The sequence below is a fragment of the Pongo pygmaeus genome, chromosome 20 (genome assembly GCF_028885625.2).
Source record: "Pongo pygmaeus isolate AG05252 chromosome 20, NHGRI_mPonPyg2-v2.0_pri, whole genome shotgun sequence".
NCBI classification, from domain to species: Eukaryota; Metazoa; Chordata; class Mammalia; order Primates; family Hominidae; genus Pongo; species Pongo pygmaeus.
In genome coordinates, this window is record NC_072393.2 from 1,668,021 (window position 1) to 1,689,943 (window position 21,923).

The 21,923-nt window shown below is 59.2% G+C and overlaps 2 protein-coding genes across 2 annotated transcripts; both read left to right on the forward strand.

Annotated features, from left to right (window-relative positions):
• The first annotated feature begins 740 nt into the window (after positions 1-740).
• SCAMP4 (secretory carrier membrane protein 4) lies at positions 741-21,342 on the forward strand. Its single transcript, XM_054465435.2, has 7 exons — positions 741-970; positions 10,453-10,500; positions 13,190-13,318; positions 13,625-13,781; positions 14,384-14,485; positions 18,422-18,539; positions 19,441-21,342. Exons 2-7 carry the CDS (start codon positions 10,494-10,496, stop codon positions 19,615-19,617), a joined length of 690 nt encoding a protein of 229 aa, XP_054321410.1. The 5' UTR covers positions 741-970; positions 10,453-10,493; the 3' UTR covers positions 19,618-21,342.
• On the forward strand, positions 899-8,923 carry ADAT3 (adenosine deaminase tRNA specific 3). Its single transcript, XM_054465434.2, has 2 exons — positions 899-970; positions 7,554-8,923. Exon 2 carries the CDS (start codon positions 7,569-7,571, stop codon positions 8,622-8,624), a length of 1,056 nt encoding a protein of 351 aa, XP_054321409.2. The 5' UTR covers positions 899-970; positions 7,554-7,568; the 3' UTR covers positions 8,625-8,923.
• Positions 21,343-21,923: the final 581 nt, after the last annotated feature.

Sequence of the window (21,923 nt, forward strand, 5' to 3'; positions counted from 1 at the left end):
TCACCCCAGCCTCAAGTTTGAAGGGGTTTCTGGAGGCCTAAGCCAGCTGCTTCCCCGCTGCGAACTCTAAAAATGAAGTCACCTTCCTTTCACTGGACTTTTTCCTCCTTACTGGTTTGGCAGGACTCTGGCATCCGAGCCTGAGCTGGTTACAGCCAGGCACTGTCAAGTTGTTGGGGGAGGGGATGACAAATTCCCTCCCGTTGAGAATCGCTTGGTTAAACCTGTCCAACTGGAAGGAGTAACAAATTGCTCATAAAATGTGCATGTTTTGGTGAAACCCCTTCTCTACTAAAAGTAAAAAAACTAGCCAGAAATCACTTGAACCCGGGAGGTGGACGTTGCAGTGAGCCTAGCACTGCACTCCAGCCTGGGTGACAGAGTGAGACTCCGTCTCAAAAAAAAAAAAAAAAGTGTGCTTGTTTGGCCCAGGAGATGCAAGAGGTCTTCTTCACCTACGGTACCGATGAGAAAACTCAAACCTGAGGGTGGGCCCAGGCCGGAGTGCAGTAACAGGCAGAACTGGAACCTGGCCCCATCCCGGACTCAGGGGACGGGTGTCATGTACCCCCTCTGCCTCATTCTCCCCACTCTGCTAACCTTCCAAAGATCCCCCGGGTTCCGAGTTTTCCCTGGCCGCTTGATGGGATTCGAACCGTAAACTCAGCGCTCGCCTAGCGCAGCGGCCCCGCCTCTCCTCCCCCCCGCCCCCCGGCGGTCATGCGAGCGCAGTGCCGGCGGGGGGTGGGGCGAGGCGGCGACGCGCAGTGCCTGCTAGGCATTGTAGTCCTTGCCCCACCTTTGCCTCGCGCCGACCCCGCCCCTGGAACTACGCTCCCGTCGTGCTCCGCGGGGCCAGGCGGAGACGAGACGAGGCGGGGAGGGGTGGGTTGGGTTGGGTTGCGCTGGGTTGGGCCGGGCCGGTTGCTAAGACTTGGCGAAGCGCTGCGCTCGCGCCTGGATCCCTCAGGTAAGCGCGCGGCCCCGAGGTCTCGGGTTCTCCAGGCTCAGACTTCCCCAGAGGGGGAGTAGGGGCTGACACGGGGGGGTCTCGGCGGTGAGGGGCGCCGGCCGTTCGTGGGGAGAAAACGGGGGGCCCGGGCCAGCCTCGCGCGCGTCCCGGACGGGCCGGTGGGCGACGCGGGGAGGCGGCGCGAATGCGCGTGCGCGCGGCGCTGGCCTGTGGGACGCCTCTGGACCGAGCTCCCCAGGGCCTAGCGCCTTTCTGCGCGTGCGCGCCCCTATGGTCCGGGCGGGAGACCCCGTACCCTCCAGGTGCTTCCGGTGGCCCTTCCTCAGGTCATGTCGGCCAGTCCCCTGCCTCCGGACCGCGCGCTCGCGTGTTTCCATAGTCTTCGCGTCCTTTCTCCCCAGCTCTGGTTTGCCTTTATGTGGAGATTCCCCTAGGCCTTGGTACATCCCCAGAATTGACCATCGTTCCTCATCGTTACCTAGAGTATGAGTTTTTCAGGTTTTTCTATCACAGGCCCCCAGTTATCTCCCACACCCTACCCCGAAGGCAGAGGTTCCCCGCTGTCTTGCAGAGAAGGCCTCATTGTAGGGTGGCCAGAAACAGAGGATGGACTCCGTGGATACAAGGACGGCTGGGTGCATTTCCTCACCCTATAACCCCAGCACTTTGGGAGGCCAAGGCGAGTGGATCACCTGAGGTCCGGAGTTCGAGACCAGCCTGTCCAACATGGTGAAATTCCATCTCTGCCAAAAATACAAAAATTAGCTAGGCGTGGTGTCACGCGCCTGTAAAACCAGCTACTCGGGAGGCCAAGGCAGGAGAATCGCTTGAACCTGGGAGGCGGAGGTTGCAGTGAGCCAAGATGGCACCATTGTACTCCAGCCTAAGCAACCTAGCAAGACTCATTCTCCAAAAAAAAAAAAAAAAAAAGTTTTTTTTTTCTAAATTAGCCAGGCATGGTGACACGTCTGAGGCAGGAGGATTGCTTGAGCCCAGGAGGTTGAGGCTGCAGTGAACTGTGATGGCACTACTGCATTCCAGCCTGGGCAACAGAGCGAGACCCTGTCTCAAAATAAATTAAAAAAATATATATGTGTAGCGCCGGGCGCGGTGGCTCACACCTATAATCCTAGCACTTTGGGAGGCCGAGGCGGGTGGATCCTGAGGTCAGGAGATCAAGACCATCCTGGCTAACACGGTGAAACCCCGTCTCTATTAAAAATACAAAAAAAAAAGCCAGGAGTGGTGGCGGGTGCCTGTGGTCCCAGCTACTCCCAAAGGAGGCTGAGGCAGGAAAATGGTGTGAACTCAGGAGGCGGAGCTTGCAGTGAGCCAGGATCGTGCCACTGCACTCTAGCCTGGGCGACAGAGTGAGACTCCGTCTCAAAAAAAAAAAAAAAAAAAATATATATATATATATATATTTTTTTACATATATGTGTGTGTGTGTGTGTGTGTGTGTGTGTGTGTGTGTAAAGAAAGAAGCCTCAGGCTGGGCGCGGTGGCTCATGCCTGTAATCCCAGCACTTTGGGAGGCCTAGGCAGGTATATCACAAGGTCAGGGGTTCGAGACCAGTCTGACCAATATGGTGAAATCCCACCTCTATTAAAAATATAAAAAATTAGCCCAGTGTAGTGGTGCACTTCTGTTGTCCCAGCTGCTTGGGAGGCTGAGGCAGGAGAATCGCTTGAACCAGGGAGGCAGAGGTTGCAGTGAGCCAAGATCGCGCCACTGCCCTCCAGCCTGGGGGACAGAGTGAGACTGTCCCAAAAAAAAAAAAAAAAGCCCCCATGCACATTATTGGTGTGCCCTGGTACTGAGCATTAGCTGTTCCCTCTCCGCATTCCCTCCCCTACTTCCCCAGCCTTCCAGGCTGGGCTGTGGGTCACTGCCTCTGAGGAGCCCTCCTGGATTCTGCTGAAGATGGTCAGGCCCCGCCATCCCCCCATTTTCTCTTATGCGCCTGACAGCCCTGCCTTAAAAAAAAAGAAGGCAGAGCAGGAATTGCCGTTTCACAGGGTGGAAGCCGAGGCTTGGAGGAGTCAGGACTGGTGCTTGAGCTCTCGCAGCCAGGAATTGACCTCGCTGGGCTGAACACCTCTAGGGCAGGTTGGGGATTAGGTGTGTTTTCTGGGCGGACACACCCAGGTCCCTGCGCGGACCTTGGCCTCCTCATCTGTGGGCTTAGATAAAGGCCTCCCAGCCTCCAGTTCACCAGGGTTGTCACCACGCAGGGTCTGACTCACCTGCCTGGAGCTATGCCAGTTCCCAGCCCAGGCTGGTGGCTGTGTTCTGCTGGGACCTGGGACCTGGGCCGCCTGCCCTCCTGAGGGGTCCCGGTGGTCGGTCGCCTGCCTTCTGGGTGGGTGTGGTAGAGGGAGGGTCAGGTGGCGCCCTGCTGTTTGGGGGCAGTCGCTGCGGGAGTGAGTTGTCCCCCCCGGGCCATAGCAGGTGGGTAGGAGCTGCTCTGGCAGTTGAGGCCGCCCTGGCCTGGGACAGTCAATCAGCCTGAACACTGTGCCTGTTCTGGGATTTTAACCTGCCCTCCAAGGGCGCGGCGGGCCCAGCCTGCAGTGTCCCGGCAGCTGCCTCCTCTCTGGGTGGTTTGTTTTTCATCAGACAGAGGTTGTACTCTTGGAGGGACAAGCGAGGCTGTGTTTGTCCTTTACTCTGGAGACAGTGGAGTGTTTGTGGCCCAGCCGGGCTGCGCGGGCCTCTTGGTCCTGGTCGCGCGTGGTGTGCGTTTTGGGAGGGCCCAGCGAGTCGGCTGCTATGGGCCCCATCTGGCACGGGGCCTCGGTCAGCGGCAGCAGCTGGTGCTGCCTCTGCGCTTCCTGCTCCCGGCTCCCACTGCGTCTCTGGTTCTGTGCTTTGTTGAACGCGTGAGCTTCGGGCAGCGCTGGGGCCACTTCAGCGTGACCTCCAAGGCCACTGACCTGGAGTTCCACTGGCTGCTGGTCCCCCATCTGTGGGGCGCCCCGGCGGCTGAGGCGTCAACCGGGTAGTGCATGTCGAGGAGTAGCACCCACAGCTGCGAGGCTGCGAAATGAGCCAGAGACACATCCCTGTCTGCGGGAGGAGCCATCCATACCAGCAGGGATGTGTAGTCCAGGCGGGCAGTGGTGTTCAGGATCATCCAGAGTCATTTTAAGATCATCTGCGGCTTAGCCCCAGCACCATCTGAGGTAGTACTGTCTGCTAGAAATACCTGAGAGCACACAGGTAGTACGGTTTTTAGGATTTTATTATTATTTATTTATTTGAGAAAAGGAACAGAGTCTCTCCATCTTGCCCAGGTTGGTCTCAAAGTCCTGTGCTTAAGTGATCCTCTCTCCTTGGCCTCCTGAGTAGCTGGGACTACATGTGCACACCACCGTGCCCAACTAATTTATACTTTTAAGAAATGTGGGCTGGGTGCGGTGGCTCACACCTGTAATCCCAGCACTTTGGGAGGCTGAGGCGGGTGGATCATCTGAGGTCAGGAGTTCGAGACCAGCCTGGCCAACATGGTGGAACCCCCTCTCTACTGAAAATACAAAAAATTAGCCGGGCATGGTGGCACGTGCCTGTATTCCCAGCTACTAGCGGGGGCTGAGGCAGGAGGATTGCTTGAACCTGGGAAGTGGAGGTTGCGGTGAGCTGAGATCATGCCACTGCACTCCAGCCTGGGCAACAGAGTGAGACTCTGAAAAAAAAAAAAAATGTGGGCTGGGCGTGGTGGCTCACGCCTGTAATCCAACCTCAGGCCTGCAGTGCGAGTCTGTAGGGGCAGATGCAGGTGGGGGAGGGCTGGCCAGCTGAGACTGTGGTTTGGGGTATTCAGGTGGGGCGGATGCCAGAGATGTGGGAGGCAGAAGCGCCATTCCCCCAGGGCCCTGTGGGCAGTCCCTGCAGGCTGGCTGTCCCCACGCCTGCCTCTCTGCTGTGCTGTCTGCCTGCCTAGGGCAGGCTCCCCTCTAATGGGGGGATCCCGAGAGCCGGGGGCTCCACCAGCCCTTCCTCTCCAGTGGAGTGGCCCTACTGCCTCCTGTCCACCTGTGCCAGCAGCAGGGATGGTAATGGCCCTACTGTCTCCTGTCCTCACCTGTGCCAGCGGCAGAGATGTCCTCATCTGTGCCAGCGGCAGGGATGGTAACAGTGCTGGTGATGTCAGGCCGGGAGGTTCTCACCCGAGAGCCGCCTTGGCACACTGCCCGGCAGTCACGGATGTTAGCAGGAGCCCCAGGGATGATCCCAGCTCTTCCCGCAGCCCCACTCCAGCCAGGGCCTCCTCTGTGACTGAGTAGGCAGGGACACCCCGGTGGCTGCCTACTCCACCCGACAGCCAGGGCCTACCACGGCTGCAGGAATGTGGTCAAGGGATGGGAAGTCGGGCCCACCAGGGGAGGGGCTGCACTCCAGGGCTTATGTTTCATGGCCTGTCTTCTGAGGTCTTTCTTTTCCTAGCCCTTGGCCTACTAGGGGGCGAGTGTTTACAGAAACCACTGGAGGTGGGTGTTCTGTGTCAGTGCCAGGCTGTGTGCCGTTCTGGGAGGTGGCCCCGTGTCCCCCACACTTGGCATGCTTGCTTTCTGTCACTGCATAGCAGACTCCGTGCATCTGTGGGCTTAATACAACACCCGCCAGCTCCTGGTTCTGTGGGTCGGGGCCTGAATGTCACATGGCTGGGTCCTCTGCGCGGGGTCTCACTGGGCTGGAACCCAGGTGTCAGCCAGGGCTGTGTTGTCATCTGGAGGCTCAACGGGGGCGGCATCTGCTTCCAACTCACGCAGGTGTCAGCGGAATTCAGCACCTTGCGGCCGGGGGCCCAAGGGTCCTGCTCAGTTCCTAGACACATGGCCCTTCTGTCTGGAAGCCAGGCGCTGCCTGTCCACGGCTTGTGCTTCCAGGCTCTGGCTTCTGGAGATGCAGAGATCACATCAGTGGTTGCCTGGGTCGCTGTGTGTGTTGTGGGGTGGTGAGACAAGTTTTCTCTTAGGGGTGATGGAATGTTCTGGAATTTTATAGTGGTGATGGTTGCACAACTCCAAGCGTACTAAGAGCCACTGAATAGGACACTTGATCGTTTTTGGTTTTTGAGGTTTTTTTTTTTTTTTTTTGAGACGGAGTCTCGCTCTGTCACCAGGCTGGAGTGCAGTGGCACTATCTCGGCTCACTGCAACCTCCGCCTCCCAGGTTCAAGCAATTCTCCTGCCTCAGCCTCCCGAGTAGCTGGGATTACAGGTGCATGCCACCATGCCCAGCTAATTTTTGTATTTTCAGTGGAGACGGGGTTTCACCATGTTGGTCAGGCTGGTCTCGATCTCGTGGCCTCATGATCTGCCCGCCTCAGCCTCCCAAAGTGCTGGGATTACAGGCTTGAGCCACCACGCCTGGCTTTTTTATTGTTTTTTGACAGAGTCTCGCGCTGTTACCAGGCTGGAGTGCAGTGGCGCGATCTCGGCTCAATGTAATCTGCACCTCCCAGGTTCAACCTCCTGGGTTCTCCTGCAAGCCTCAGCCTCCCTAGTAGCTGGGACTACAGGTGCATGCCACCAGGCCTGGCCAGTTCTTTGTATTTTTAGTAGAGACGGGGTTTCACCGTGTTAGCCAGGATGGTCTTGATCTCCTGACCTTGTGATCTGCCTGCCTCGGCCTCCCAAAGTGCTGGGATTACAGGCGTGAGCCACCGTGCCTGGGTTTTCTTTTTTTTTTGAGACGGCATCTTGCTCTGTCACCCAGGCTGGAGTACAGTGGCACGATTGTAGCTCACTGCAGCCTTGAATTTCCGGCCTCAAGTGATCCTCCTGTTTCAGCTTCTCGAGTAGCTGAAACCACCGGTGTGTGCCACCACGCCCAGCTAATTTTTTGATATTTAGTAGAAATGGGGTGTTGTTATGTTGCCTAGGCAGGTCTTAAACTCCTGGGCTCAAGTGATCCTCCCACCTCGGCCTCCCATAGTGCTGGGATTACAGGCGTGAGCTGCTGGTGCCTAGCCATGAATTGCACTTTTGAAAATGACCTGTCTTGGCTGGGCCCAGTGACTCACACCTGTAATCCCACCACCAGGCTGAAGCGGGTGGATCACGTGAGGTTAGGAGTTCGAGACCAACCTGAACAACGTGGTGAAATCCCGTCTCTACTAAAAATACACAAAAATTAGTCGGGCATGGTGGTGCATGCCTGTAATCCCAGTTACTCTGGAGGCTGAGGCATGAGAATAGCTTGAACCCGGGAGGCGGAGGTTGCAGTGAGCTGAGATCGTGCCACTGTACTCCAGCCTGGGCGATAGCGAGACTCCGTCTCAAAAATAAAAAAAAAAAAAAGAAGAAAATGACCTGTCTTCTAGTAGGTGAATTATATCTTCGTTTTTAAAAACCAATGGCTGTTTAAACTCTGTGCAAACCAGGGGTTAGCAGGACATGAGGGAGTGTAGCTCTGATGCAGTGACCTGGGCCGGAGCCCTCGGACTAGCCTCAGCTTTGGTGGCAGCACTCCCTGCCTTGTGGAGCCACGGCCTTCTGGGACGGACTCCCCGGCTCTGCCCCAGCCGCCTGCAGCCGCCAGATGATCCTCTGCTCCCGTCTCTGTCTCCCACAGTCGGCTTCGCTGAGGATGGAGCCCGCCCCGGGCCTCGTGGAGCAGCCCAAGTGCTTGGAGGCCGGGAGCCCGGAGCCTGAGCCGGCACCGTGGCAGGCCCTCCCTGTCCTCTCCGAGAAGCAGTCAGGGGACGTGGAGCTGGTGCTGGCCTACGCCGCGCCCGTCCTGGACAAGCGCCAGACCTCACGCCTCCTGAAGGAGGTGTCGGCCCTGCACCCGCTCCCCGCCCAGCCTCACCTCAAGCGGGTGCGGCCCAGCCGCGATGCCGGCAGCCCCCACGCCCTGGAGATGCTGCTTTGCCTGGCTGGGCCGGCCTCGGGCCCGCGCTCGCTGGCTGAGCTCCTGCCACGGCCGGCTGTGGACCCCCGCGGCCTGGGGCAACCCTTCCTGGTGCCCGTGCCCGCCCGGCCGCCTCTGACCAGGGGCCAGTTCGAGGAGGCCCGGGCCCACTGGCCCACGTCCTTCCACGAGGACAAGCAGGTGACCAGCGCCCTGGCTGGGCGGCTCTTCTCCACGCAGGAGCGCGCCGCCATGCAGAGCCACATGGAGCGGGCGGTGTGGGCGGCCCGGCGGGCAGCGGCGCGGGGCTTGCGGGCCGTGGGGGCCGTGGTGGTGGACCCGGCCTCGGACCGCGTGCTGGCCACCGGCCACGACTGCAGCAGCGCGGACAACCCCCTCCTGCACGCCGTCATGGTGTGCGTGGACCTCGTGGCGCGCGGCCAGGGCCGCGGCACCTACGACTTCAGACCTTTCCCCGCCTGCTCCTTCGCCCCGGCCGCTGCCCTCCAGGCCGTCCGCGCAGGCGCCGTGCGTAAACTGGACGCAGACGAGGACGGCCTCCCCTACCTGTGCACCGGCTACGACCTGTACGTGACCCGCGAGCCCTGCGCCATGTGCGCCATGGCCCTGGTGCACGCACGCATCCTGCGCGTCTTCTACGGTGCGCCCTCGCCCGACGGCGCCCTGGGCACCCGCTTCCGCATCCACGCACGGCCCGATCTCAACCACCGCTTCCAGGTGTTCCGCGGGGTGCTGGAGGAGCAGTGCCGCTGGCTGGACCCTGACACGTAGGCGCCGCCCTCCTGCCTCCGGACCCTTCTCGCTCCCGGCCGGGGGGCACCCCTCTTGGACTTCCGGGCCTCGATTTCTTCCGCACAAGCCTGTCCGTGGATTTCAGGGACACATACCGCCTCCAGCGAGGAGGACCACGGGTGCTGCCTTCCGTGCGGATCGAGCTTTCCTGGACTTGGTCATTGGGGCTACCCCGTGCCTGCGGTGCCCTTCTGCGGGTGCCGTTGCTGCCTTTGTGTTCCCTCTGTCTCGCGAGCCAGGAAACTGCTCTGATGGGAAAATAAACAGCCCAAAACCAAGTGGGTGTCTGTTAGGAGGTGTGTGCCTTTGTGGCCAGGGTCCCGAGTGGGGCGGGGTCTGTACAGGGCCTGGTGGCTCAGCGGGAGGGGACCTGCTGAGCCGCGTGTGGTCAGAGACCTGGGCTGATTCCGGGGTAGAGCAAGGCCCCCAGCTGCTGCCTCCTTGCCCGCTTCTGGAGTCCTGATGGTTCCAGGCGTGCCTGGCCTAAGTGTGTGGACACTAGGCGTAGTCCACAGGCCACCGACCCGAAGGAGGGGCCCTGGGATTTAGTGTCCTTCACAAGTGGCAACAGGGGACCCCAAAGGGCTGATGCTAGTCGGTCACAGCACAGTGAGGACTAGAGCCGTTTTTGTAGAACTTGGAGCAGGACCTGTGGGTCCACCTGCCAAGCGTCCATTGCCTGACCATGTGGGTGCAGCTTAGCCCCCAGGCATGCCTGCTCTGAGCCCCCAGCCCGTAGGGGAGGGGATCTGGCAGGTGGGGGTCTGCCTGGGGAGCTCATGCAGTGGACAGAACACCACTGCTGGCCAGGAGCCCGCCAGGCCTGCAGTGAGGGAATCTGTGCCTGGGGGTGGGACTGAGGTGGGCTGGAGGGTCCCTGATGTGGCCGGAGCCACAGCGTGGAGCGAGGAGGTGGGAGCCGCAGAGGTGTGCCCAGTTGAGTGGTAGAGGCAGCGGTTGGGCCTCCTTCATGCTCAGGTGCTCAGCTCCTTCCCCTGAGGGGCAGGAAGTCAGGGAGGAGGGAGTGAGAGGTGGGAGGCGGGAGGTGGGCGGAGGGGAGGATGTCCTGTCCCAAGAGCCAGGGGTGCCCCACCCCACGGTGACATGTCCCTGAACGGGTTGTATGTGGAGGGCTCAGTTCCTGGGAACTGCCTCACCTGGACTGTGGGCGGGAGGCAGCTCCTGGCCCCGTGCCCGCCCCCTTGGGCCTGTTCCCCTGCCGGGAGCTGGGATGGTTCAGACCCCACTGGTCTGTGATGCCCAATGGGCATCAGGCATGCCCCTGCTGGGCTGGCCCACCTCCCAATGGCAGGTCCGCCCCCAGGATCACGGAAGCAGCTAGATCCACTCAGTCGTGGGTGGATGGCAGGCCGGGTGGGGCTGCTCTGGTGCGTGAGCTCATGGGGTTCCCTTTCAGAACGGCCAGGGTGCCATGCGGATGCGATGGGGTCCTAGGCCCTGCAATGTTCACCTTGTGGCGCCCACCCCTTGTGGGCTGAAGCTGGGATTTGGGGGACGCAGGAGCCTAGGACAGCGGGGAAGGGGCATCCTGGCTGGGGTGGTGGGTGGGAGGGTCTGCGGCCAGCCCTGCCTGTTTTGCCAGCATGGGTGGTGTGCACTGGAGCCGAGGGGAGGGAGACCTGTGGGGTAACACATTGGGTCGAGTCAGGCCTGTGGCTCCCGCTCAGCCCACTGCTGTGTCCAGAGCACAGGGCACGATAAAGGGCTTTTCAGCCACGTGGGTGGGTGGTTAGCACTCTGCCCAGGGCGGCTCGGGGTTCCCTGACTGTGGTTGTCTTCTTTGCAGGCAGCTGCAGGCTTCAGCCTGCGCTGGTCGGTGAAACAGAGATGTCAGGTGAGTCCTGCCTGCCTGGGATCCTCCAGCAGCGTGGGCGGGAGGGAGATGCCAGCAGTTCCCACAGGAGCCCTCGGTCCTGGCCATTGGCACACAGTGTCCTCCTGGCCCACCTGGCCTCTGACTCCTCGGGTCCCACAGCCCAGCACAGCCGGAGTCACGCCTCTGCTGGGGGCAAAGGACAGCAGAGCCGCCTGTGTATCTGCTCGGATGCCTCACTGACCCGAAGCACAGCCCAGCTGGGTGCCCCTGCTGTCACACAGCTGCTCTTTCCTTATAGCAGCTGGCGTGTTCTCACGCGCCCCGGGGTTCCTCACCCACTCATTTACTGGCAGCCTTCCCCAGTGGGGCGGAAGCCCCTGAGGACGGGGCCTCTTGCTGTCTGACTCACCATCTGGCCCTCACAGGCACCCAGGGACACTTCCTCAGGCAGTGCTGGCTGAGCAGAAGCTCCTGGGGGGCTCCCGGTGCCACGCTGAGTGCCCCAAAGGCTGTGTTCCCATCCTGATCCCTGGAACCTGTGAGTGGGACCTCATTTGGGAATACGGCCTTTGCAGATGTGATGGAGTTAAGATAAAGTACTGGAGCAGGGTGAGCTCTCATCCCAGTGCCTGCTGTGTTTATAAGAAGAGATAGAGGCCGGGCGCAGTGGCTCACGCCTGTAATCCCAGCACTTTGGGAGGCCGAGGCGGGTGGATCACAAGGTCAGGAGATCGAGACCATTCTGGCTAACACGGTGAAACCCCGTCTCTACTAAAAATACAAAAAATTAGCCGGGCGTGGTGGCGGGCGCCTGTAGTCCCAGCTACTCGGGAGACCGAGGCAGGAGAATGGTGTGAACCCGGGAGGCAGAGCTTCAGTGAGCCGAGATCAGGCCACTGCACTCCATCCTGGGCGACAGAGTGAGACTCCGTCTGAAAAAAAAAAAAAAAAAAAAGAAGAAGAGATGGTCCGGGCATGGTGGCTCACGAGGCCTGTAATCCCAGCACTTTGGGAGGCCGAGGTGGGCGGATCATGAGGTCAGGAGTTTGAGACCAGCCTGGACAACATAGTGAAACCCCGTCTCTACTGAAAATATTAGCTGGGCATGGTGGCACAGCACCTGTAGTCCCAGCTACTTGGGAGGCTGAGGCAGGAGAATTGCTTGAACCTGGGAGGCGGAGTTGTGGTGAGCCGAGATCACGCCACTGCACTCCAGCCTGGGTGACAGAGTGAGACTGGATCTCAAAAAAAAAAAAAAAAATAAGAGATGGAGATACAGGAGGAGTCGTCGTGGAGATGGAGGCAGAGGCCAGAGCTATGTGGCCATGAGCCAAGGGCACTAGGATCCCCCAGAAGCTGCTTGCGAGAGGCAGGAAGGCTCCTTCCCTGGAGCCTGCAGAAGGGAGCGCGTTCCTGAGACACCTTGATCTCAGATTTCTGGCCTCCAGGACTGTTAGCAGATAAATATTTGTTGTGTTCTTTGTTTTGTTTTGAGACAGAGTCTGGGTCTGTCTCCCAGGCTGGAGTGCAGTGATGTGACCATAGCTCACTGCAGCTTTAACCTCTTGGGTTCAAGCGATCCTCCCGCCTCAGCCTCCCAAGAAGGTGGGACCACAGGTGCGCGCCACCACGCTTGGCTAATTTTTGTATTTTTTGTAGAGTTGGGGTCTCGCTAGGTTGCCCAGGCTGATCTGGAACTCCTGGGCTCCAGCAACCCTCCTGCCTCAGCCTCCAAAAGTGCTGAGATCACAGGTGGGAGCCCCCACGCCTGGGCGGTTTCTGTTGTTTTAAGTCTCCCAGTTGGTGGTGGTTTCTCACAGCAGCCATGGGGAACGGAAGCGTCCCCAGGCCACAGCCTCCCTGCAGTGTGCAGATTCGGCCTGCTAAGCCTGCATGTTGGCGTCCCCTGCCTGCCGGAGGGAATGATACTGAATGCAGCCTGCTGCGGCCGCACCCACACTAAACATGGAGGAGGGCTACAAAGGTTAGCATGGCCCTGCATAAAGGGTGACACGTAAATTAAAAAAAAATTTCGGCTGGGCGCAGTGGCTCACGCCTGTTATCCCAGCACTTTGGGAGGCAGAGGTGGGCAGATTATTTGAGGTCAAGAGTTCAAAACCAGCCTGGCCAACATGGTGAAACCTCGTGTCTACTAAAAAGAAAAATCTAAAAATTAGCCAGGTGTGGTGGTGGGCACCTGTAATCCCAGCTACTTGGGAAGCTGAGGCAGAAGAATCACTTGAGCTTGGGAAGCAGAGGCTGCAGTGAGCCGAGATCGCACCACTGCCCTCCAGCATGGGAGACAGAGCCAGACTCCGTCTCAAAAAAAAAAAAAAAAATCATAAACTTAGTTTCTTAAAACAATTAAATCTGTTATCTGACAGTTCCGGAGACCAGAAATGCTAAAATCAAGCTATAGGCCGGTTCCCGCCTTTCCCAGCGTCTAGAGGCCCCCACATCCCTCCACTCAGGGCCCCTTTCTCCCCCTTCACAGTCTCAGCGCAGCCTCTTCCTGTTTCTCTCCCTCCCGTCTCCTCTCGTGAGGCTGCCATGAGGACCCTCTCCTGTCTCAGCGTCCTGCCTTCAATCCCAACTGCAGAGTCCCTTCTGCCATGAGAGGCAGCACAGCCGTGGGTCGAAGGGATGAGGTGGGGCCTCCTTCAAGAGACAAAGTCTGGTTCTGTCCGTGGGTTCTCTGTCCCTACAGAAAAGGAGAACAACTTCCCGCCACTGCCCAAGTTTATCCCTGTGAAGCCCTGCTTCTACCAGAACTTCTCCGACGAGATCCCGGTGGAGCACCAGGTCCTGGTGAAGAGGATCTACCGGCTGTGGATGTGTGAGTGTGCCTGGGGGCGGGAGGCGGGAGGCAGGGCTCCCCGAGGGTGGGAGTGGCATTCGGGCAGGGGCAGCCCGTCACCCGTCGGGGGGCCCACCGTCCACCACAGCCGTCCTGGGCCCGGTGGTCCCTGTGGTGAACAAGGCCGGTGTCCAGGCCCCAGTGTCTTGGCTTGCACAGTTCATCCTCGACGTGGGGTCACCAGGCTGGGGAGACGGACAGCGGGTGCCCCATTGCTGGGCAGCATGCTTTCCCACGGCCACGCCCTCCCGTGCCTGCTCATCCATCCTCCCTCTGTCTTCGCAGTTTACTGCGCCACCCTCGGCGTCAACCTCATCGCCTGCCTGGCCTGGTGGATTGGCGGAGGCTCGGGGACCAACTTCGGCCTGGCCTTCGTGTGGCTGCTCCTGTTCACGCCTTGCAGCTACGTGTGCTGGTTCCGGCCTGTCTACAAGGCCTTCCGGTGAGCAGAGCTGCCGGGGGCCGCCTGGACCCAGAGGGAACCAGGGCCCACTCTGCACCCCAGTCCCAGCCCAGCTGTGAGGAGCTGTCCCTTTCTCTGCCCAGTGTGAAAGACAGTTCACATCTGGGGGTGGCAAACTGTGGCCCACAAGCCAGAGCCAACTACTGTCTGTTTTGTTTTGCTTTCTAGTAATTTTGGCTGGGTGCAGTGGCTCAGGCCTATAATCCCAGCACTTTGGGAGGTCGAGGCAGATGGATCACCTGAGGTCAGGAGTTCAAGACCAGCCTGGCCAACATGGTGAAACCCTGTCTCTACTACAAGTACAAAAATTAGCCAGGCGTGGTTTCGGGCACCTATAATCCCAGCTACTCAGGAGGCTGAGGCAGGAGAATCGCTTGAACCCAGGAGGCAGAGGTTGCAGTGAGCCGAGATCTCGACACTGCACTCCAGCCTGGGTGACAGAGTGAGACTCCATCTCAAAAAAAAAAAAGGAATAAAATAGAGCCTCCGTTCTCACCATCTCTGACTGGCCGGTTCCTCTCTAGGCACATCTGGGAGAAGCCAGGGCTGTGGTAACCGTCGTGTTTTCTGTCCCTCCCCAGAGCCGACAGCTCCTTTAATTTCATGGCGTTTTTCTTCATCTTCGGAGCCCAGTTTGTCCTGACCGTCATCCAGGCGATTGGCTTCTCCGGCTGGGGCGCGTGGTAAGCCTCTCTCTGATGGGCGTGGTGGATGTGATGTGGCTCAGCTGCCAGGTTGTGGGCCTGCTGGGAAGCCAGGTGGCCACCGGAGCGTGCTGGTTCGGGATTGTACGTGCTCTCCTAGGGAGGGGTCTGAGCTCACTCTGGCAGCGCCTGCGTCCTCACCAGCACCCATGTCCTCGCCAGCGCCCAGCCATGGTTCGGGATTGTAGGCGCTCTCCTAGGGAGGGGTCTGAGCTCGCCCCGGCAGTGCCTGCGTCCTCGCCAGCGCCCAGCCAGGCTTGTCTCCTGAGTGTTGATCATACCCCTGACCCAGGGTCTGGGAGCCAGTTTCTGGCTGCCAATGTTTCTGCACGGATCGCTGCTGGAGGAAGACCTGGACATCTGTAAAAACACACACACCTGGTGCTGTTACCACACCTCAGAAACTCACAGTCACTCTCTAAGGCTGCCAGGTGCCCAGAAGTGTTTGTGTCTTAAATTTCTGCCTTTTTTTTTTCTTTTTTTTTGAGACAGAGTCTTGCTCTGTCACCCAGGCTGGGGTGCAGTGGTGCGATCTCAGCTCACCGCAACCTCCACCTCCTGGGTTCAAGCAATTCTCCTGCCTCAGCCTCCCGAGTAGCTGGGACTACAGGCGCCTGCCACCCACACCTGGCTAATTTCTTTTGTATTTTAGTAGAGACAGGGTTTCACCGTGTTGCCCAGGCTGGTATCGAACTCCTGAGCTCAGGCAGTCCGCCTTTCTCGGCCTCCCAAAGTGCTAGGATTACAGGTGTGAGTCACTGCACCCGGCCCTTTTTTTAAACTATTTTTTATTTTTTTTGAGATGGAGTCTCTCTCTCACTCAGGCTGGGGTGCAGTGACACGATCTTGGCTCACTGCAACCTTCGCCTCCCAGGTTCAAGCAGTTCTCCTGCCTCACCCTCCCAAGTAGCTGGGACTACAGGTGTGTGCCCCCACGCCCAGCTAATTTTTGTATTTTTAGTAGAGACGGGGTTTCACCCTGTGTTGGTCAGGCTGGTCTGAAACTCCTGACCTCGTGATCCACCTGCCTCGGCCTCCCGAAGTGCTGGGATTACAGGCGTGAGCCACCGTGCCTAGCCAAATTTGTGGCTTTTTAAATAGGCTTTTTATTTTGGAATAATTTGTAATTCTCAGTTGCAGAGAGTGACTGTTCTCGCCCACATCCCCGACGTGTCTCCCTTGTCCTTGGCATGGCGGGAGCTCCCCACGGGTGATGCTGCTCACGGAGCTGTGGGTGCCTTTGGTTTCCTGGGCTCCCGTTAGCAAGCTCCCGTTCAGGGGTTCCTGCCCCACAAGACTGCAGTGCTCTCACGCTGGTGCACAAATCAGATTCCAGATAAGGTCCCGGGTTCCTGGGATGGTGACTCCTCTCCCTTCAGGGCCCCTCGATCTGCAGGCCTCTCCCCTCCTGCACCTGCGCCCGGCGCCAGGCCCTCCAGGGTGGCCGGGATCAGTGGTTTGTGCACCCCTCGGATGTGCCGCTGAAGCTGGTCTGTCACCCGCCACCCCAACAGCCTGAGTGACATTGCCCCAGGGATCTGAGTTGGAGTCATAGTGAGGGTGTCTGTGGGGCTCCCAGCTCTGCCAGCCTTTGGGGTGCTTCCCCCTCCTGCAGAGGCTGTGGCTGCAGGTCAAGGCACTGCTCGTCATCCTCGGAGTCCTCCTGAGCCCCCAGCTGCTGGCTCGGCTCCCACTAGTCCTTCCCTGGGCTCCGGTGCCTCCTGCGAGCCACCTCCCCGGTGCCTCCCCAGCTCTCCCAGACTGAGCTGGGTGGACAGGCCTGTGCCCATGTTGGGTGGTCCTGAGATCCCGGCATGAGGTGAGTGCCCACATGTGACCCTCAGAGACCTCCCTGCCCCCTCGGCCTTCGTGCACGTGCGGCAGCAGCGACTTGGCTCTCCTCATCGGCGCCTGGGGTCATCTCCCGCAGGTCATGGGAGAAGCTGAGCATGTGGTCCCTGCCTGAGGTGGACAGAAGGTGAACACTCTCGAGAAAGAAACCCAGCGGTTCTTAGAGGAGAGCCCGGCCCCCGTCGTAATGAGAGAAATCAAACCACAGCACACGGCGACTTCATGTCCACCGTTGGCTTAGTGAGGCCCCACGCTCAGTGCGCTGCTGTGGGGTGAGAGGGGACAGCCCCGCTCCCCCTGCCCCAGGCAGCTTCACCAGCGCCACCTCCCCAGGGGTGACGCACGCCCGAGGCCATGAGCCACAGCAGCATCTGTGGTTGCAGAGGACTGGAAACTCCAGAGAAATGACCCCCAGCGGGGCCTAGCTGTGTAGACAGTGAGAGTGGCCACGTGGCGGCAGCCATGCACTGAGGACATGGTGCATTGCAGCAGGGGGCCCGGTGGACCCCCCCAGGAATTGGACATCAGTGGGTGCTGCAGCCTCTGAGCGGAGCTTGCAGCCACTGACGTGTGCCGGGCGCCTCCTAGGCCTGACACTGGGGGCGTGAGACGCCGGCCGGTGGGAAGCTGCAGGGGCGGCAGGAGTCCTCAAATGCCTTTGCCGCTCTTCATAAATCTAAAATTATATCCAAACAGAGGTTTACTTTCTTAAAAAATAAAAGAGGGCAGGCACGGTGGCTGATGCCTGTAATCCCAGCGCTTTGGGAGGTCAACGCAGGAGAATCACTGCTTGAGGCCAGGAGCTCAGACCGGCCTGGGCAACATAGGGAGAAACCATCTCTCCAGAAAAAAAAAAAAGAGAAAGGAGTGACCCAAAGACCATGAAGCATGTGATGCTGTAGAGGCTCCACGCGGGTGAACACAGGACAGGCCAGCATCTTGCAGGGAGGCAGCAGGGGGTACCGCGTGTGCGTGCGTGTCACGCCGTGTGCATGTGTGTGCATAAGCTCCCTGGACTCACTGGGTGTGTGGGTCCTGCGGGGGCCTGTGCACCAGGGAGGGGAGTCAACAGGAGAGAAGCCGTATGTCGTGCCTGCCTTTAAGTTCCCTGAATTTAAAACCCTGTGGTTTTATCGCCTTTTAAGACAAAAATCTCAAAATGACTGTGTTTTCTGCCTCCTGGGTCTCAAAGGCAGGTGCAATGCCCAGAGGCTGGTCCTGCACAGAGGGACCCAGGGCGTGCTGGCCTTCCCGGTATCTCGCTGGTGGCCGATCTAAGCAGTGCTTTCCCTCGGGTTTTTTGTTTTATTTTGTTTTGTTTTTTTGAGACAGAATCTTGCTCTGTCCCCCAGGCTGGAGAGAATGGCACAATCTCAGCTCACTGCAGCCTCCCGCCTCAGCCTCCGGAGTAGCTGGGATTACAGGTGTGTGTCCTCATGCCTGGCTAACTTTTGTATTTTTAGTAGAGACGGGGTTTCACCTTGTTGGTCAGGCTGGTCTCCAGTTCCTGGCCTCAAGTGATCTGCCCGCCTCGGCCTCCCTAAGTGCTGGGATGACAGGCGTAAGCCTCTGCGCCCAGCCTCCCTATTGTTTCTAATGGTCCCTCAGTGCCCCACTGGGTGATGGTGGCAGATTTCCCATCCGCATTGCTCCCGGACATGCAGCAGTTCCCATCATTAGACACAGTTTAGGTTTCAGCAGTTCCCATCATTAGACACAGTTGCCATAGCCTGGGTTCTTAGTAGCAGGCTCAATGGGGCAATGGGAATGAGCTTTTGAGTCTTTCCATGGCTGGTGCCCGCCGGACTCACTGAGGGAAACTAATGAGGAAGCACTGGTCTCCATCGCTTGCATGTGCGGCCCACTGCTGCAATGGTGAAGGGATAAGGTTGTGTTCATGCGTCGAAGTTGGTGCCTCTCAGTATCACTTTATGTTTGTTGGCCACTTGGTCCTTTTATGAGCTGTCCACTCCTTGTTGATTGGCCAGAGCTCTTTATGTGGGGAGGACCAAGGGCCCTCATCTGGCGGGTGTGCAGGCACCCACGCACTCTTGTCCCTTGCAGCGGCTGGCTGTCGGCAATCGGATTCTTCCAGTACAGCCCGGGCGCTGCCGTGGTCATGCTGCTTCCGGCCATCATGTTCTCTGTGTCGGCTGCCATGATGGCCATCGCGATCATGAAGGTGAGTCCTCGGCTTTGGGACGTCGAGCCCTTACCCCTTCTCCATGAACCTCGTCACCCAACTGTCCCAGGTGGGTGAACATCGAGGAGCCGGGCCCTCTCCCCGCAGTGTCACGCAGGCCGCACTTCATCCCCAGCAGTGAGCTGGGATGACAGCAGGAGGCACTGTCACCAGGGACCCAGCGCCCGGGTTCCTATGGGGCCAGTCCCGTGGGCCCCTGGGCCGGGATTCCAGACTCCAGAGGGAAGCAGGGGTTGTGTGTAAACTGCAGTGTTTGCAGGAACAGCTGAGGCCTGGAGCTGTCCTGTCGGCGAGGGTGGGGCCCCTGCAGGTTCCCGGTCACACTTTCCATCGGAAGATAGCGAAAGTGTTGAGCTGGGCTCGTAACAGAAACGTTCAGTTACAGCAAAATGCTTTTTTTTTTTTTTTTTCTTGGATACAGAGTCTCGCTCTGTCACCCAGGCTGGAGTGTAGTGGCGCGATCTCTGCTCACTGCAAGCTCCGCCTCTGGGGTTCACGCCATTCTCCTGCCTCAGCCTCCCGAGTAGCTGGGACTACAGGCGCCCGCCACCACGCCCGGCTAATTTTGTTTTTGTGTATTTGGTAGAGACAGGGTTTCACCGTGTTAGCCAGGATGGTCTCAATCTCCTGACCTCGTGATCCGCCCGCCTCGGCCTCCCAAAGTGCTGGGATTACAGGCGTGAGCCACCATGCCCGGCCTATTTTTTATATTTTAGTAGAGAGGGTTTCACCGTGTTGTTCGGGCTGGTCTCGAACTCCAGAGCTCAGACAGTCTGTCTGCCTCAGCCTCCCAAAGTGCTGGGATTAGAGATGTGAGTCCCCGTGCCCAGCCGCCACGCTCATTTTCTGTTCTCTGCCTCCCTGTCTTCTGTCCTTGCAGGTGCACAGGATCTACCGAGGGGCCGGCGGAAGCTTCCAGAAGGCACAGACGGAGTGGAACACGGGCACTTGGCGGAACCCACCGTCGAGGGAGGCCCAGTACAACAACTTCTCAGGCAACAGCCTGCCCGAGTACCCCACTGTGCCCAGCTACCCGGGCAGTGGCCAATGGCCTTAGAGGGAGCCAGCCCTGCCCCCACCGCCCACCACCTCCTCCCCTTCATTCCTGCTGCTACCCCTGGTCCCGAGGGCTGGGAGTACCTGGGGCCCCATCCCCCCAGCTGGGATGGTGGAAGCTGGTGGTGGCCACAGACCACATCCCTCCTGCCAGGGCCACAGAGCCCGTGTTCATCTCATCCGAGAGCGGAGTTCCTCGCAAGCACTCCCCAGCGGCCCTCGGCCTCTGCCGTCCACAGGACGCCCTCTTGCTCCTGGAAACGTGTGGTCACCTGCCGTCCACTGCACGGCTGGTACAGCCTTGTCTTCAGGTCTCGAGGCCTGACTCCGGGGGACAGGTGGCAGCAGGTCGGCTGCCCTCCTGTCCTCCCAGAGCTGCTGGCGCTGAGGCCAGAGCAGGTCTGATGGGGAGCTCCGTCTCACACCAGCCGCCCGCCGTCACCAGGGCAGATGCCCTTGGCTGGAACTAAGAAGAGGCGTTGGGGCCAGCTTCCGGTCCCCTGCAGTGATAGAGGGCTTGGTGCCTAGCCGAGTCCTCGCTGTCCATGGCATCCCCTGATCTGTGCGGCTCCAGCCTCGCCCCCTCCCCACGTTCACCGTACCTGGGGAGTTCCTGGTCCAGGGTGTCCTGGGGCCATCCTCCCTGCCTCCAAAACAGGGATCCCTGGCAGGCTGTCTTTCCACGCCCCTGAGTTCAGAGTCGGGGACCCAGGCCAGGTCGGGAGCACAGCCGCTCCCCAAACCCAGCAAACCGGCAGAGAGCCGGTTTCCCAGCAGCCGGAGCCCTGCAGGAGAGGCCTTTTTGTTTTGTTTTGTTTTGTTTTTTTCGCTTTTGAGACAGAGTTTCACTCTGTTGCCCAGGCTGGAGTGCAGTGATGTGATCTCGGCTCACTGCAACCTCTGCCTCCCGTGTTCAAGCAGTTCTCCTGCCTCAGCCTCCCAAATAGCTGGGATTACAGGAGCCCGCCACCACGCCCTGCTAATTTTTATATTTTTAGTAGAGATGGGATTTCACCATGTTGGCCAGGCTGGTCTCGAACTCCTGACCTCAGGTGATCCACCCGTCTTGGCCTCCCAAAGTGCTGGGATAATAGTTGTGAGCCACCGTGCCCAGCCTGGAGTGGCCTTTTATGAGAGGGGACCCGTCAAATCTGCCTTATGGAGGGGTCCGGCGGCAGCCACAATTGTCTTGTCCCCTCGCCCCGCAACTCCCCCTGGAACACCTCCCCCAGGCAAGACATTTTCACAGCACCATTCACAACAGTTGGGCCAAAAAGAAACTTTTCCTTCATCATTTCCTGCACTCGCTGACCACGACTTTGCACACCCCAGGCTGCCACCCCTCACCACCCGTTCACCCCCAGGATGCTGTTGCTCTAGGACACCTGCTGCCCTGGAGCCCTCCCCGGGATGTGGGCCAGTCCCCTCGCTGGTGCGGAATGCCGCTGGGTGCCCGGAGGCGGCCGTGGTGTCTCGGTGGACGGCAGCCAGGATGGAGCACCCATGGGTCCCACGGCCATGCTTCAGGGTCTTCAGGTCCTGCCCCCGGCCAGTCTGCCAAGAGGCACCCCCTTCCCCAGCCTCTCGCCCGCACTGATGCAGACGAAGTCTCACCTGGCAGGCCCATCCCCCCACCCTTCCCCCGCCGTGTGTGCCCCTTGCCGCATCGTTGGGGTTTTGTTACGTGAAAATATCCTGGAAATAAATACATGTTTCTGCACTTAGAGTCAGGGACCTGCCGCGTTTGTGCTGTGAGCATGTGTGGTTCCCCCAGGCCGTCTTCTCCCTTGAGGGACCCCTCAGCACATGGCCTCTGGCAGGATGCAGCCCTGCAGCGCCTCTTCCCACCCAGGCCCCGGCTGACCCTGCCATCCTGGCCAACATGGTGAAACCTGGCCTCTACTAAAAATACAAAAATTAGCTGGGCACGGTGGCGCGCGCCTGTAGTTCTAGCTACTCAGGAGGCTGAGGCAGGAGAATCGCTTGAACCCAGGAGGCGGAGGTTGCAGTGAACCCAGATCATGCCGCTGCACTCCAGCTTGATGACAGAGCAAGACTCCGTCCCCACCCCGCTCAAAAAAAAGGAAACTTGCACAAATGGAAAGCCAGTGTCACTGGCCTTAAGTAAAAAGCAACCATCGGCCAGACGCAGTGGCTCACGCCTGTAATCCCAGCACTTTGGGAGGCCGAGGTGGGTGGATCATCTGAGGTCAGGAGTTCAAGACCAGTCTGGCCAACATAGTGAAACTCTGTCTCTACTGAAAACACAAAAAATTAGCCAGGCATAGTGGCGCACGCCTGTAATCC